This window comes from Halichoerus grypus, chromosome 4 (assembly GCF_964656455.1).
Source record: "Halichoerus grypus chromosome 4, mHalGry1.hap1.1, whole genome shotgun sequence".
Taxonomy (NCBI): domain Eukaryota; kingdom Metazoa; phylum Chordata; class Mammalia; order Carnivora; family Phocidae; genus Halichoerus; species Halichoerus grypus.
In genome coordinates this window covers 95,408,365-95,425,557 of record NC_135715.1, presented here as the reverse complement: position 1 = coordinate 95,425,557, position 17,193 = coordinate 95,408,365, and the positions used below count along the sequence as shown (strand labels likewise).

Genomic DNA, 17,193 nt, shown 5'->3' with positions numbered 1-17,193 from the left:
AAATGGGGGGCCGGGTGGAAGGTTAGGGTGATTTCGCCTCCTCCAATTGGTTTCTACCTTTGCCTAAGGGTCAACAAAAAATAATTCCAACCTGGATGTGAAAGCCTGGAAGGTATATAATACAATCAGGAAAGCTAGCAAATGCAAAGGCGGGGTGGGGTGGGGTGGGGTGGGGAGGTCGGTGCAGCAGGGTTAGGGATGGCGAGGACGGGTTGTAATCGCTCCCTCTTCTGGGACCTCGGCCAAACTGCCTAGAGGCTGCCTTCTTTCTGCCCAGAGCCAGAGTGAACTTGTCAAGGCACCGTGAACCCCTGTGTCGCGGGTGAAGCGGCAGGATGGGGCCGGCTTTAGGGGCGTCCTGTTTGGGGTACCTCAGTACCCAAACCTCCTCTTTCAGGTATACGTGGGATCGTGATTCGATGAAACTAGAACTCCTCCGTCCAGGAGAGGGGTTGGGGCGCGCCTCCGTTTCTCGATGTCAAACCGAGTCCGAGGGATCCGCGAAGGTGGCGGCTACGGAATGGCTGCGCGATCGTGAACCTTCTCCGGAGACAACCGCAGTTAGGGTTCTCTCCGCAGGGGGGAGGCGGGGAGCCCGGCGGGGCGGCGTGAAGGCCTGGCCGGTGTTGTGGCGGGTCCCTGGGCCGCCACCCCCTCCCCCGCCCGCCCTCCCCTGTGCAGCCGGGCTGTGGGTGGGGGCACCTCTCCAACCCGCCCCTGCGCGCGGACACTCCGCGGCGCTCCCGGATTCCCAGCCCTGTGACAGCCCGTTGCCCCGGGGACGGCGCGGAGAGGTGGGAGGGACGGGCGCGCCGAGCCCAGCTGGACTCCTGAAGGGGTCCCACTCTCTTTTCTTCTTCCACTGGAAAGGAGGTCCACGAGGGTTCAGAGCAGAGGAGCCAAAAGGGGGCTGCGATCCAAGGAGGGACTGGGTAGGGCGACCTGGACCCCTCACTGTCCTCCCGGGGGCACGCAGCGACCCCTTCCACGCCCGCACCCGCCGGGTCCCCACGAGCCCGGGGCGGCGCGCGTGTGTCCCCTGCCGGGAAGCCCGGATCCGGCGCGCCGCGCGCCATGGAAGCAGCTAACCTCTCGGTGGCCGCCACCGGCGTCGCCCTTCCCCTGGGATCCGAGGCCTGCAGCATCGGCCCGAGCCCCGGCGGGGTCGTCGGGTCGACCCCCGGCGGTGCCGCCCTCCCGGGCCGCGAGCCGCCTTTCTCCGTCTTCACGGTGCTGGTGGTGACGCTGCTGGTGCTGCTGATCGCGGCCACTTTCCTGTGGAACCTGCTGGTTCTGGTCACCATCCTGCGCGTCCGCGCCTTCCATCGTGTGCCGCATAACTTGGTGGCCTCGACGGCCGTGTCGGACGTGCTGGTGGCGGCGCTGGTGATGCCCCTGAGCCTGGTGAGCGAGCTGTCGGCCGGGCGGCGCTGGCGGCTGGGCCGGAGCCTGTGCCACGTGTGGATCTCCTTCGACGTGCTGTGCTGCACCGCCAGCATCTGGAACGTGGCGGCCATCGCCCTGGACCGCTACTGGACCATCACGCGCCACCTGCAGTACACGCTGCGCGCCCGCCGCCGCGCCTCGGCGCTCATGATCGCGCTCACCTGGGCGCTCTCGGCGCTCATCGCCCTGGCGCCGCTGCTCTTCGGCTGGGGCGAGGCGTACGACGCGCGGCGCCAGCGCTGCCAGGTGAGCCAGGAGCCCTCCTACGCCGTCTTCTCCACCTGCGGCGCCTTCTACCTGCCGCTTGGCGTGGTGCTCTTCGTCTACTGGAAGATCTACAAGGCGGCCAAGTTTCGTTTCGGCCGCCGCCGCCGCCGGGCCGTGCTGCCGCTGCCCGCCACCGTGCAGGTGAGGGGCGGGCCGCCCAACCGGGGCGCGGGGGGCGGGGGGCGCTGCGGGAGGAGGCGGCTCGGCCTGCCGGAGAGTCGGCGGCAGAAGCTTGCACACTTGGGGCGCGCACCTGGAGCGCCCGAGGAGTTTGGCATCTGCTGTCCTGGAGCGCGCCCCGAGGGGCGCCTCCCCTGCCGCTGGCGCGCACGCGTGGGGCTGGCGGCCAGCGGACCTGGCGCGCGGGGGAAGGGCTTTCAGCACCCGCGCACTAGGGCTGGCGGGGGCGCCGGCGCCGCGGAGGCACGCGGCTGTAGGGGGTCTGCGGGGGCAGCGTTTCTGGGGAGTGGTGAGGGCACCACCGATGAGCCGAGCCCTTGGGGCTTGCCCCAGGAGCGACTGTGTCCCTGTGACACCGGCAGCCGCCAGCTTCCGGGTGGCGGGACTGCGGCGGGCTGGGAGCGCGTGCAGAGGACCACATCCCTGCGTTTTCCTTCGCCGCCGCACCCAGGTCCACCCTCTGCAGTCCAGAAACGGAATCTCCAACTCTGTCGGCCAGCTCCCTGCCAAAGAGGGACGTGAGCGGAAAATAGAGCCCAAGTATCATGTTCCTTTCACTTACCCCAACCTCAGGCTTTTCCTCTAGCGGCTTTGGAAGGAGATAGAACCGTCCGTTCAGATCCCAGCTCGGGACATTGGGGGCAGTTGCTTAACCTCTGCGGGCCTCTTTTCCACGTCTTTAAACAAGTTCATTCCTGCTTCATAGGGCTCTTGGTGAGGAAGGATCTCACGAGATGGAACATGTGAGGCCCCAGCACAGTGCCCGGCACCCCGGGGGGGCAGAGCTGGCTGGGGTAGGGATCACCGGGGTGTTGCCTGGCAGTCCGCAATGGGCCAGAATCAAACCCTGGAAATGAATGAGACAGAGGAACACGTATTTGGCAGAACGTCTCTGATTGCATTTAGAACTGGAGCTTTCTGCCTTTTGGCAAGACCCTAATAAATATCAGCTCCCTCCTCATCCTAGAAGCCCCAAACTTTCCCTTTTTGGGGGGGGGTGGTGGTCAGGCTCCAAGTCCTGGAGAATAATAATAGGACTTACTGCCCCTTTCCAAATACAATAAAATAGTTGCCCTTTGTCCTCAGGCATACCTTCCAGGACCCACAGTGGATGCCTAAAACCACAGATATGCTATTTTTTCCTATACATACATACTGAAGATAGAGTTTAATTTATAAATTAGGCACAGAGGTTAACAACATACCTAATAATAAAATAGAACAATTTTACCAATATACTATAACAAAAATTATGTGACTGTGATCTCTCTCTCAAAAATATTGTACTGTACTCACCCTTCGTCTGGTTATGCTATGAGATGATAAAATGCCCATGTGAGGAGATGACATGAGGTGGTGACGTAGGCATCGTGACGTAGTGTTAGGCTACTACTGACGTGGATGAATCAGGAGGATCATCTTCCAGACCTCGGTTGATCACAGATAACTGAAATTTCGGGAAGGGAAGTGAAACCATGGCTAAGGGGGTGGGGGTGGGGGGGTGAGACCACTGTGCATGGCCCAAGGAAGGACTGCCGGTGGGCGGGGGCAGGGAGAAAGAGACAGTAAGTTTTCTGTTGTTAGTTTTGTTTTAATTTTGGAAAGTTAACTCAGATACGTAGGCTACGCAAACATATGTGTTTTAAAAAAGCAGGCTTTTTCCTCTTCATTAAATGGCAGAGGGATTTTGTAGCATAAAATAGGAATGTCAAGACTAGAATTGGAAAGTGTTGGTAGGGGAGAGCTTTATTCAGAATTAATGATGTTCTTTGAAAGGTCCCTTGGAAATGCCTGGGGTGATTATAGCTTTTCTGTCTGATTGCGGAGGTAGGGCTGATTTTTAATAGCTACATCAACCCAATGTGCACCTAGAGAAATCATGGCGGAATGGATGCCAGAAAGGCTTGCCAAACCTGAGTTGGGCGTTCATTTTTGAAAGACCCCATCCAGGCAGGTGATACCGAGAAGAAGACAGTGAACAGGAGCCTGGCCAATCCGGGGTGGCCGTGGGTGGGGAGAAAGAGCTCCGGGAGGCAGGGCCAGTGTTGTGATTTTCCACTTGCTGGTGTGGGACCCGGGGCAAGCCCTTCCCCCGCTCTGGGCTGCAAGTTCTCTTCTCTAATACACAGTATGGGTCTAAGCCCTGGCTGGGGCTCTCCAGTCATGTGATGCTGAGATTGTAGAGGGGATTGTGTTGGACAGCATCCCGCTTCCTTAGGCTTCGGCCAGCCCTCACTCAAATGCCTGAGTAATGCTGCTCCGTCAGCATCTACAAGGTTTCTGACCACAAGACACCCAAACGGAAACTTAAAATAATATGTCCGGAATACTATCTACCTTTCCCCCGCCCCTCCTGCTGTTTCCTGCACTCTAGGGAAAATGAGTTGAATTTAGGTCCTGAAACGTGTCTGTACTGCTTTCTGTGGGTGATGGAAGCACTTACGGAGTCTGAAGGCTCTGGTAATGGGGCTGTGTACATCCTTCATCTTTTCCGTGATTCTGTGGCCAGGTCCCAACACTGAGATATGATCAGAAAGGGACCAGCAAGAGTTCCTGTGCAGTGATTTAATTCTCTGGGGCAAAATGCAGTTTTTGAAAGTAGAGCCGGAAACCAAAGTTTACTAAGTGAGTCCTGTAATCCAGACACTGTGTTTGATGCTCTACATCCATCTTCTCTTTCATCTCCATGACCCAGCTGGGTTGACCCTATCGTCTCTATCAGTCTGGATCAGCTGAGACATGCTCAGCCACATATGACCCCCAAATGGACAGCTTATCTCACTCTCAGAGTTCAGTGTGGGTCCCCTCCTGCAGAGCTCTCCACCAGGCAGCAACTCATGGACCTGGACCCCTTGCCATCTTCTAGCTTTGCGGTCTGGAACTTCCAAGGTTGCCGTGTGAAGGCAAGAGATGGACGGAAATATAGCAGCTTTTAACTGCCTTCCCCCAAAGCGGACACATGTCAGCTCTGTCCTCGGCCCATTGGCCAGCCACTGGCTGTGACATCCAGGGAAACACGTGGATTATTTGGTGAATACTGTCTTTAGCACCAACCCTCATTTTCCACTTGATAAAACTAAGTCGCCACAGAGTCAGTTCATTTAAGACCACAGAGTTAAAGTGTGCAGAAGCTGAGGTCACTGTTCTTTACTTTGTCATTCCTCCACGCTGTCTGTCTCCAGGGATTTAACTGCTGAGCACTGTTCCACTGCCCTCAGGTACCTCACCTTCATAGGAAGGAGGCAGCCATATCTCAGTCAAGGTGGGGCAGCATGGGATCAGGGTCTCAAAACTCTGCTCGTGAACTCTGTCCTTTCCAGGAGAGCTGACCACAGCTGAGCACGGAGGCACTCCCCCCCCTTCTCTCAGGAGACAGGGTTCATTCCTACCCTGCCCTCCTTTCTTTCAGCTTTCTAGAATGAGCACCACATATAGAGTATGTCCTGCTCGCCCCCCCCCCGAAGCAACCCCCATGGGTCATGATTGTTTCCCATTGGCCTGTGCCCTTTACTATTGAGAAGAAGAAAAAAGCAAAATCAATGGAGATTATGTAGTTGGCTTTTAAAATGTGACATCAAAAACTGTTTTGTTTTTTTTTTCCAGTTGTTTGATTACCGTGCACAAGCTGATAAGCAGGGTCTGATTATTCATTAGGCACAGTAGGTGCACTACCCAGAGCCACAGTACTTTTAGGGGTCCATGGAAATGGTTCAATTTTAATTTCTTTTAAAATTAGGGGAAGAATGAATATAAGAGCAATGAATATATAATAATGTGTCTGGCCTCAGTTATATTAGTCTTCATAATAATATGGTCATAAAATATAATTTTTAATATTTTTTAATGGAAGAAGGGGCCCACAGAGGCAGAGATGCCTAGGGCTCATGAATGTGATAATGCAGCCCTGGCTGACACCCTTCACTCACTCACTCACTCACTCAATAAACATGTGGTGGGAGACAGTGTGCCCAGTGGTTAAGAGCATGGGATTTGGAAGCAAGGAGACCTGGATTTCAATTCTTTTTGTGCCACTTATTAGCACTGTAGCTGAGTGACTCAGTCTAAGCCTGCATTTCCCCATAGGTAAAATGGAAATATTGCCACCTGCCTCATAATATTCTTGTGATGAGTAAATGAGATAATGGTGTATACAGAGTCTCTAAAATAGTAAACCATAAATGCAAGCTGCTAGCATCTTCATTATTGTTCTCTAAAATTCCTCTTGTAAGTTCTAAAAAATGAATAATGATTTTATTCCTCTTACTGCTATTACTCACCATCCTAATAGGGGAGTTACTTTTCACTTGTTTAACAAATTAGCCCAAAGCTTAGTGGCGTAAAACAACAAACATGTATTAAGTTTCTGTGGGTCAAGCTTGGGAATGGCTTTGACCTTCTGGGCCCAAGATCTCATATGGTTGTAGCCAAGATGTCAGGTGGGGCAGCAGTCATTCCAAGGCTTGACTGGGGCTGGAGACTGCTTCCAAGGTGGTTGACTCACAGGGCTGTTAGCAGGAGGTCTCCCCAGGGCTGCTTAAGCGTTGTCACAACATGGCGCCTGGCTTCCCTTCTTCCCGGAGAGCACAGTAAGGAGGAAACTGCAATGCCTTTCACAGACTAGTCTCAGAAGTTACATGAGATCTCTTCCCCTATAGTCTAGTCACTAGAAGTGAGTCGCCAACTCCAGCCCGCACCCAAGGCAAGGGGAATTAGGCTCCACCTTTGGAAAAGTATCAGTGAACTTGTGAACAGATTTTAAAACCACCACCGTAAGACACACAGATGGTGTTCCAAATTACTTGAGCGACTGTTACTGACCTGCATATTAGGCACTGTCGTAGCCTCTGAAGTTTCAAAGAATGAGTGAGCAAGGTCTCTATTCTCAAGGGATTAATTTTAATAGACCACAACTATATAATTAAAAATTCAATAAAATCTTATAGGTGCTCTGCTGGAAGTCTGTCCAGAATACAGTGAATGGTCCTGAGAGCCTGAATATGGGAAAGCACTTTGTACATGGTCAAGGGCAAAATAGATGTGTAATATTGAGCTGTAGGGTTTGCGACAACTTCGATCTGAGTGTTAGATAATGTTACATTATAAAATATTGGCCTCTCTAAGCTAACTCTCTGTATTAGCATAAATAAGTTTTTGTGTTGTCAGAAAAAAAAAATAAGTTTTTGTGTTGTAAGCATACAGTACCTAAGCCTTGAGTGACCTGAAATCTGTACAGAGCCCTTTATGTTTTTGTCACTTGTCCAATGTTTAGTTGTCATCTGGACCACCCCAAAGACTAAGCTGCTGGTGGGCCTGCGGGCTTGTCGGAGACAGGAAGAGGGTGGTGGAAAATCACCACCCTCGTTCTGATTCCATCTATTAAAAGAACTGTGGGCTCAAACACATTCTCATGCCAGACTGCAAGCTTATTTTAACTTTAGGAAAGCACATTTTATGAATCAAATTGTATCAGTGGTAATAAAAAATCTGGTTTATGGTTTGATTCTTTAAAGATTGGCACCTAAGAGTCTGCGAGTTTCCGGAAGTACTTGGATGTGTCAAGGAGTGTTTTTAAAATCTGCACCTTCAGAAATGCCCCTGGCCTTCCCGTCCCTACAAACTTCTCCCTTGCTGTTTCCTTTACATTGTTATGTTCATTCTGTTTCTTTACCTCTGCTTCCATTTCTCTTTTCTCTCTGATTGGATTGTTGGAGAAGAGTGGAGGGAGAGAAGGAGAAAGGCGGGGTGGGGGGTAGGCAAATACGGTGCAGGGACCATGTGTCTTCACCAATGACCTTGCAATGATCTACTCCTCAAATCTGTGTGGTTCTTGGAATAGATTGAGCTTCTCAGTGGAACACTGAGATCCAAACTCCATGGTTCTTAACCTTTGGGTAGGTCGCAGATGCCTTGGGCTTGCTGCCCAGAAAGGTTTGTAGGTGCTTAGTCACCCGATTTGCATAGGGCAATCCCTGAAGCCCATCTCTGAAGACTGATGCTGAGCCTTCCTTCCCCTTGGCTTTTCTGAGAGATGGAACCCACAGTGTAATAGTAACTGTGACTCTCTGAAGCAGGGCTGTAGTTGTCAGGGCATGGCCCCCAAGGGGGGCAAATCAGAACGCTGAGTCTGGACAATACATGTGCAAAAGGCAAAGCCTCCCTTCTTTCCACTACTCCCTCCTCCCTACCCCCCGTGCCAAGAATCTTTGGCTTGGGCTTCCAGGGATTCCAGGGTATGAACTCTTGCCTCAACAGAGGCCCTTCCATTGGCATCCACTCGTAAAGTGGGGATGACTTCGGATCAGATGATATTAGAACAGAAAACACAGATGTATTCCCCTTCTCCGAATTAACTCCAGTGGATCCTTAGCCAATCCACGGTGACTAAACTCCCCACAAAAATCCATGTTCTCCAAAAACAAGAAAGATGGCAACTGTACCTTATGTTACGATCACACGCAAGAGCTCAGCAAAACTATACTCTATACTCTGTTGTGAATATAATTACACTGAAGGAAAAGTTATTTTTTTTTAAGCCCAGCATGCTCTGCTTTTTTTTCTGTAAGAAAACTTCCTGAATTTCATTTCTTTTCTCTTCTTTTCTTTTTTCTTTTCACACAAGAGAAGCAGCTGAGAAAATTTCCTGATCTAGTTTGTCAGACATGCTAGACAATTTCTGTTCACTTTGAGGGGCTATTTTGGTTAGTTAACTTCTTAAAGTGCCTTTGGGAAATGCACCGTGGAGCTTGGTTATCTCAGTGAACCCTGGGCAGAGAGATTGGAGCCCCAGCTGTCCCAAGTCCTGACCTGCCGAGCTCTGGATAGAAACAGGGAATTCCAGTTACAATCCAGATTGCCTTCAGCCCGAGTCAGAAATCTCTCTGTGTCCTCTCTCCCTCTCTCCCTCTCGAACGTTGTAGGGCTCAATTCATCGCTAGGATCAGTATGGGCGCCCAGACACCAGGCTTAGTAAAGAGTCTCATTGCCATACTTGCATGCCTGACCCGAGGGGTCACAGTGGAAACTACTGTTTGTTCCACCAGTGATTAGGACCATCTTTCTTCTTTTTGCTTGTCTCTCCTATTTCTTATTAGGATGTTTAATTGACAACATTAGAGGATTACAAATGTTTGTGGGTTCTTTCTGTGGCAGCTGGGATTTTTTTTTTTTTTTTTTTTTTTTTAGAGAAGAAGGAAGGGACAAGGGGTCGGGAAGTTGAGGTTTCGGCGGGCCTCCCGTGTGTTCCTCACAGTAAGCCCGCAGCCAAGGCTCTTCACAGTTAGAGGTGTAGAAGTGAGGGCATGGCGGGGCTCTGGTTAAAATCCTGTCTGGCCACTGACTTGCTCTGAGCCTCGCTTCCTTGTGCCTTCCTTACTGGTTGCTCTCCTTACTGAGTAAGATAGCGGGGGGAGCCACCCAGTCACGTACCAGACCACTGTCAGCAACCTGGAAGTCAGCCTGCCACAGCTCACTGGGCACTGGCAGGAGCCAGGAGACTCCGAATCAGAGTCAGAGGACTTTATTACGCTCGGCACACAGGCCCACACGAGCGTCATATGGACACTGGTTCCCCTTACCCTCAGACTCGCACGGGAGTGACCTGGAGCGGCCCAGATGGATCTGCATCATGGCAGAGAAACTCCTAGGTGAGAGAGCTCAACTCTGTATTGCCCGGTGTTGGACAATCGATAAACCTGCCTTGTGCTCTTAGGAAACCTGAATCTTTTGTAAGGGGCTGCAAGCTAAGCTGCTGTTTTTCCACTGGGAGACACTATCTCTATCTTCCAAGGTTGTTTGCTTTACAAACATCCTCGATAAGCCGGTCTAAACTTGGGCTGTCGGTGCCTTCGTTAGCAAAATGTGCATAAATGCAAGAGACCTGCGAGAGAATTGTCTCCCCGAAACATCTCCCAAGTCAATAAATTTTTACTGTTCTTACTATATGCCATTCATGATACTAGGTGCTAGGGACTCTTCAGGGGACAGGACACTCATGGTCCCTGCCCTGCTGGCCTGTCCGTGGTGACTTAGAATCCTTGCCCTGACATCGGAGTACTGATGGGAACAGTGGGACAGAATATTTCAAATTGGGACTTGATGGGAAATTCTACTACAGAGTCCCCAGACACACAGTGGGTGGTAAATAAATGTTTAAGCATATATTGTATGGCAGATTTGGTCCTTAATTAATCTTAGATGAAAAAGCCTCAGATTCTATGGAAGGTTAAGGTAAACTCATCCTTTAGGTCACGTCCCAGCATGGCAGAGAGAGGCCATACAGGCCTGGAACCAGACTGACCAGGCAGGCGACTTGGTTCTGCGTTCCTCCCTCCGACTTGTGTGGTCTTGGCCATGGCATTTGGTGTCTCCAAACTTCTGTGTATTCAGAGCACCTTTCCTTTTACAGCAGGACCCAAAAGTGCCAGGGACTACTGGCTGTGTGTATCCAACAGCCTGGACTCTTCCCTGCATATTGGGGAGCAGGGGGAGGTTTCTAGCCAGAGGTCAAAGGCCCCTTAAAGCCTGAATGGTCAGTGTTAAGACAGGTGTGCAGACAGAAGTTGGGGTGAAGAGGTGAGGAGAGAGAAGACCAACGAGGAAAGATGGAGAAGCTCAGGGATGGCTCGAGAGCTGGTGGCTAGAGACCCTAGAAATCGCCAGGAAGACATACATGTCCATTCTGAAAAAATCTCAAGCATATGTATTCTTAAAATAGATTCTACTGGGGTGCCTGGGTGGCTCAGATGGTTAAGCATCTGCCTTCGGCTCAGGTCATGATCTTGGGGTCCTGGGATCGATCCCTGCATCGGGCTCCCTGCTCAGCGGGAAGCCTGCTTCTCCCTCTGCCTCTGCCCCTCCTCCCACTCATGCTCTCTCTCTCTCTCTCAAATAAATAAATAAAATCTTAAAAAAAAAAAAAAGATTCTGTTGGAACCCATCCAGATCAATCACCTTTTCTAAAGGTGCAAAACAGGTAGGGATTAAGAGTGTGGTCTCTGGTTCAAAATACTCCCGTTTGACCTCCAGCTCTTACCATAAGCAACTGGGTGATCTTGGACAAAGTATTTAACATCTCGGAGTGTTTTCTCAACTCTGAAATGGAGATAATAATACTCCAAATGTTGATGTAAGAATGAATTCAAATCATCCCTTACAAGACTTAAGCATAGTGTCTGTTTATGTCTGTTTTACAAGACTTAAGCATAGTGTCTGTTTTATGGTTAACTTCTCTGGAGCTGTTCTTAGCCTCTTTTGGCTTTCTATTGGATGTTACATTTCAAACGACAAAAGCCAAGGTAGTCAGTCTCCTTGCAAACCGGAATCATCATCCCAGGCTGTATGGCCTCTCTCTGCCACTCCGTTTCTTTGAAGCCGTTTCTGGAAAGATTCCACGGTCTTCCCGCATCTCTCTCTGCGAGGGGTGTAGCAGGCTCAGGAGGAAAGCTGGGAACACGGGCTTCTAGCAAACAGATGCCGTGGCGGAGCGGAGCTGGATGCCGCTAACCGCCGCAGTGCTGGAGGCCAGGTCCTTTAAACCAACTTACTCCGTGAACTTGCCTTTTGTTTCTTTCCCCCCAGGAGCCCCTTTGAGCTGAATTTACCCCATTTCTTTGCCTCAATAGCATACCAAGGATTTGGAATTTCCGTTCCCCGGGGGAGGGACTCAAGTGCCTGGGAGGCCATTTAGGTCAGCAGAGAAGTGGTTGGAAAAGTGCCCAGTCCTGAGCCCGGAGGGAGGAAAACGACCACGCCACCTTCCACTTCGGCTCCTGCTCGGATAAGATGGTTCCGTCCCCAAGACACGGCTCAGTATTCATGAGATGGTTTCAGGATGGCACGTCTCTGTGGCTCAGACTTGTCTGGTGACTTGAGGATGGTCCGCTATGAGGGGATGGGTCAGCGCGGTCTCTTCTAAAGGAGAAGGGAGACGCAGGTGCGGACCTTTCTGTTGTCATGATCACTGGTTCACTGAGCAGCCGTTTCCTGAGCACCGGCCAGGCACCAGGTGCTGCTGCCGGGCAGCTGTGTGTACAAGGGGGACAGTCCCAGCGCCGGTTCAGCTTGGCCCAGGGTGGGTGGACAGGTGTAATCGCCATCGCCGCACAAATTGCTACAGAAGAGGAGAAAGGGGTGCCAAACAGGGAGATGTGTTTGAGTTGAGAGGATTAGAAAGGCCACTCTGAGAGGCCACTCAGCCTCCAAGCTGAGACCCGAGAGGTGAAGAGGAGCTGACCAAAGGATGGGGGTGACAGGGTGGACGGTGCACCAGAGGCTCCTGAAATGGTAGTGAATTATTACCACAATGGCAGTTACAGTTTTTTGTTTGTTTGTTTTTTTAAGCTAGGCAGTACAGAACTACTCCAGAATCTAAATCTGGAATCCATTTAGCACATCGTTGTATAATTTCTTGCAATATTGATGTTTATAGGCTGCCTCGCCAGCTGCGAATTTTGTGCCTGGGCTGGGCTGGGATCTGTTCTCTTTGGGGTCCAAGTCCCAGCGCCCAGCCCACCCCATGATTGTCGAATGGGTGCATGTGCCAGGAGTTGTGCCGGGCAGCCAGCACATTCCCAGTTCACGTCATCTCCCCGGTGGCCTTACGATGGGGGGAGAGGACTTTGTCACCCAGCTTCACAGGGGGGAAAAGCAGGTTCGGCCACTGGGGCTGGGACTCAAGCCAGAGTCTGACACTGAGGCTCCTGCTCTTATCTGCCACCTTCCCTTTTTATATCTTATTATCTGACATCGTGGGGACCACCACTCTCACTCCAGGAAGAAACTTCAGGACTTATTATTTTTTTAAGATTTTATTTATTTGTCAGAGAGAGAGCATAAGTAGGCAGAGCGGTAGGCAGAAGGAGAGGGAGAAGCAGGCTCCCCGCTGAGCAGGGAGCGGGATGCAGGACTCGGTCCCAGGAAGGCAGATGCTTAACCGACTTAACCGACTGAGCCACCCAGGCACCCCCTTCAGGGCTTATTTTAACCTACAGTTTCAGGAACGTTTTCACCTAACATTTTGGATGCATTCTGGTATAAGCGCATCTTGAGAGGCTGCAGGAGAGGTGTTGGCCACACTGGATTTATCATCCCACGTCAGATTTTATGTGTTAATCGCACGTTTCCCTTGTTCCAAGGTGAAGGAGGCCCCTCAGGAGGCTGAGATGGTGTTCGCGGCGCGTCGCCCAGTGGTGGCCTTTCAGATGAGCGGGGACTCGTGGCGGGAGCAGAAGGAGAAGCGGGCAGCCGTGATGGTGGGCATTCTCATCGGCGTGTTTGTGCTGTGCTGGATCCCCTTCTTCCTGGCGGAGCTCATCAGCCCCCTCTGTGCCTGCAGCCTGCCCCCCATCTGGAAAAGCATATTCTTGTGGCTTGGCTACTCCAATTCTTTCTTTAACCCCCTGATTTACACAGCATTTAACAAGAACTACAACAACGCCTTGAAGAGTCTCTTCAGCAAGCAGAGATAAACCCAGGGCTCGGGGAGACCTGCAGGTAGGGCCGTGGGCAGGGAACTGGTATTTCTCCCCGCCCCAGGTATCTGGGAGCCTGGCCCCACAGCAGAGTGCCGATGACATCAGAGCCGTACCATCGGGCCTGGGCGGTAGGAGCAGCAGTGCCAAAGGCTCGCCGGGAAAGACAGCGCATGCGTGGCAAGCGTGCAGCTACGCCCTCTTCCCGGGTGTGTGGCAGACATTGCTAATCGATCGTGGCACGTTTCTCCACGGAGCGGGACCTCTGCCTCAGGATCCTTAGCGCTCTAGGTACTGCTAACTGGCTGGAATGGACACAGGAGTCGAAGCTGACTTGCCTTTCCTTTATTTAATACCCTATTCCTCCGAGGGGATCCCTCGGCACAGAGCCCCAGGTGGCCTGTTTTGGGGCCCACTCAGGAGGCTGTCTCCTTTGTGAAACAGCCCCCACCCCGTATCCACCTGATTCAACTTACCTTCCCCAATCTCCAAGGCGGTGTATCCCAACTGGGGAGATGGGAATCATCTGAACGTTGGTTTTTTATAAAAAAAAAAAAAAAAAAGTGTCTGGTGCAACCCATATCTACTGAATCAGACTTTCGGAGAAGTCTGATAATTATATTATTGAGTTCTTTTTTCATCAGTGAGAGACAGTGCTAGATGCTTAGATTGTTCTTTAGACCAATTAAATTGGCCTTTGGCGGGGGGCGGGGGGGGGGGGGAGACTCAGGCAGGAGTGCTTTTTAAAGCTCCCCAGGGGATTCTAGCGGCCAGAGTTGAGGATCCCGGTGGGGTCCTTTCTCTGCTTCTGAACAAGGGAGAGCAGCTATGAGAAATGTTCCCACCACTTCACCATACACACTTGTATGTGTAATAAAAATACTATTGAAGCATTGATTCCTAGGCTCAAAATCATTCATATGTATGACTGATCACACACACACACACGTTCACATATGCCATCGAAACAGGGATGACTGCAGTCTAAGACACAACAATCCCAAACTGCCATAGTGAATCTTGGCCTTCCTGAAAATACCAAATGTGGCCCAGGTATGTAGGGGTCCGAGGGCCTGGATGAGGGGGGATACCTAGACTAAGTCATGCTGGCCACAGTCCCCCTGATTTTGGGAAGAGCTGATTGCCTACTGATTAGGTTTTTTCAGTGTACCCAAAACAGTACACTCCCCCATCGGCTCACCAGATGTTTGAGGTGTGTAGACATTCTTTAAGCTTATACTATAGAGGACCTGTACTTTGGGGTTTATCAGAGAATAGAGGTCCACAGTGCCTTTTCCAAAATCTTTGGGGCCAGATGGGCTTTGGAACTTAGAAGTGTTTTCAAGTGTTAGAAAGGCAATATGGTGTATATTGCATAAATTAGCTAACACCCCCAGCTCGGTTGGGGGCAGCAGTCTCTACTCAACCTGTGCAGTAAAATGTATGAATATTTATACTGTGAGAAAAGACTAAAAATAGCTAGCTAGCACAGAGTCAGATCAGATTTTGTCACTGAATGAGTTAGAAACCACCTCTGGTCACCAAACTTTGTGTTTTTGCAATTGAGGACCCGTACCTCAAACCATCCACAGTCCCAGCTTTGCTGCATGTCAACCCTGTTGAGGGGAGGGATTCTGAAGGCAGTCTGGGGAGAGTATTTGTATCTAAAACTATTGGTTCAACTATTCCTTTGTGGCTAGCGGTTGGGACACCACAAAGGTGCTTTGTATGGCTTTCTACAACAGCTTTCTTGGAGTCCTATTTTGGAATTTTATTCTTTCATTGGAAGATACTTGAAGAAACATTCATATGAAATATGTCAATGCACTTCACATAAAAATGTGAAGTCCTCTGTTTGACTCTGTGAAGCATGTTTTCTTATGATAATGAGGACTTTTATTATGTTTCCATTTTTCCCTTGATCAGGAAGAACAGAACCACATTTCTGGCCTAACTTTGGAATCTGTGTAGGAACTGGCATCCTATTGATTTGTGTCTAAGGTTTCTAGCCAGTCTATAATTCCAATTCTTACTTAGGTTTTCCCTATCCTAGTGTTTTCTGTTCTATTTGTATTTTACTATCCTAGTCTGTGCATTTCCTACAAGCCACCTCAAATCCTCTGTGAACCAAGCCAGGAAAGAAAGGAATGGGCACATTGTTGTGTTTGAAGGGTTAGAGCTCAAGCCTGGGGCTATTGGGGATTTTGCCCTATCCGCTGAAACACACTAGGTGGTGGTAGAGATCTTCCCTGTCCCTCTCTTCATACTGTTTATCAAGCATCCACCATGTGTTGCTGCTGTACTAGGTTTTAGATACAAATGCTCATTTGATCCTACATCTATCCTGCGAGGTAGGTTCTGTCCTCATCGAACCCCGTTCCGAGGGTAAGTAGCCTGCCTGTGGTCACACATGAGTACATACATGGCAGAACTGTTATCTGGACTCAAGTTGACCTGTATCCAAGCATGGGGAAGGACGGGAACTCAACGGAAGTCGGCCTGGACTCCATGTTTCAATGTTTGCTTGCATTTTGCAGCATGAACACTGTACCTGGTGTAGTGGGTCTGCTTGCATTGTTCTAGTTGGATTCCAGGCAGGAGCCTTAGAAGAAGAATCTAGGTAGAGTTGGTGAGGGGCACTTGTGGAATTTTTTGGTTTACTCTTCCTTCTGGGTAGGATGCTTTATGATCGTGTTCATTTGCCTGGGCTTTGGCTTAATGTAGGATCATGATGGAAGCATCCCAGGCGGAAGGAATTACGTATGTGGAGCCCTTCTTAAAAGGAGGTTGCTTGCTTGCTGATTTGGTGGCAACTTCTATTGGACCTTTCAGACTTGACCCTTTTCTTCAGTTAGGGAGACCTTCCCTAACCACCACTATAATTACAAAATGCTTAATTTCTGAAACAGATCAGTTGATGACTGACTCTCTGTAAGGCTGCACCTGTAATTCCTTTTTTTTTTTTTTTTTAAAGATTTTATTTATTTATTTGACACAGAGAGAGAGAGAGGAATCACAAGCAGGCAGAGTGGCAGGGAGCGGCAGAGGGAGAAGCAAGCTTCCCGCGGAGCAGGGAGCCCGATGTGGGACTCGATCCCAGGACTCTGGGATCGTGACCTGAGCCGAAGGCAGACGCTTAACGACTGAGCCACCCAGGCGCCCCACCTGTAATTCCTTTTAATAAGAGTATCAGAATAACAGTCTATTGACAAAGTATCTGATTTATAATGAACATTGCAGGAACTGCTTTAATAACCATAATGTCTCTGCTCTGCCTCAAATCTCTTTGCTTGCAGTACCTAAGACGGGGGTGGGAGGATGTAAGAGGAATTAGTCTCTTCCTTGTTGAGATTCATTTGCTAAAGTATCTTCATGTCAGAATCCAATTTCACAAAGTTCCAGGTCTGTAGGATGGATGGGGCTAACCCAATGGTATTCTTTTATAATGCAGTCATGTACAATGGATAAAGTATGCTCCCTTTCTCCCCTTTAGCATGGCCTCCATGTTTCTTCATGCCATGTCGGACAGGAATTTGGATTCTGACCATGATTGCTGTCCAGCATGAGCATCTATCCCCACGTGGGTACCATCCCTAGAAGCCTGCTCTTCTGGCCCCTGACCTGGTCCCTCTACACTAACACTGGGTAGTACAGAGAAGTATCTGAGTCTATGAAATGTCTATGAGTTGGCTGGGATCTCACCGATCCAGGCTGGGCTCTTCTGGGTCCAGCTTCAAGCAGCAGTTTGTTTGGGTCTAGGTCTGTTCCATGTGTCCCTCAACCTCCTTGGGCCAGCACGGTACGTTATTTTCAAGAGAGGTGAGCAAGTGGG

The 17,193-nt window shown here is 50.4% G+C and overlaps 1 protein-coding gene and 1 long non-coding RNA gene across 2 annotated transcripts in view; one reads left to right on the top strand and one right to left on the bottom strand.

The window, feature by feature from the left end:
* The window catches only part of LOC144381606 (uncharacterized), a 31,986-nt gene extending 30,786 nt beyond the window's left edge, over positions 1–1,200 (bottom strand). Inside the window, exon 1 of the long non-coding RNA XR_013447086.1 lies at positions 1,090–1,200. This is a non-coding gene — a long non-coding RNA (uncharacterized LOC144381606). The remainder of the gene's footprint in view (positions 1–1,089) is intronic.
* On the top strand, positions 1,075–14,258 carry LOC118543889 (5-hydroxytryptamine receptor 5B). Its single transcript, XM_036105292.2, has 2 exons — positions 1,075–1,854; positions 13,026–14,258. Exons 1-2 carry the CDS (start codon positions 1,075–1,077, stop codon positions 13,356–13,358), a joined length of 1,113 nt encoding a protein of 370 aa, XP_035961185.1. The 3' UTR covers positions 13,359–14,258.
* Positions 14,259–17,193: the final 2,935 nt, after the last annotated feature.

Bases quoted from the DNA above. Each gene is read 5' to 3' on its own strand.
- LOC118543889 (XM_036105292.2), top strand. From the start codon at position 1,075: ATGGAAGCAGCTAACCTCTCGGTGGCCGCCACCGGCGTCGCCCTTCCC. The intron at 1,855-13,025 runs GTGAGGGGCGGG...CCTTGTTCCAAG, and splicing joins CGCTGCCCGCCACCGTGCAG to GTGAAGGAGGCCCCTCAGGA.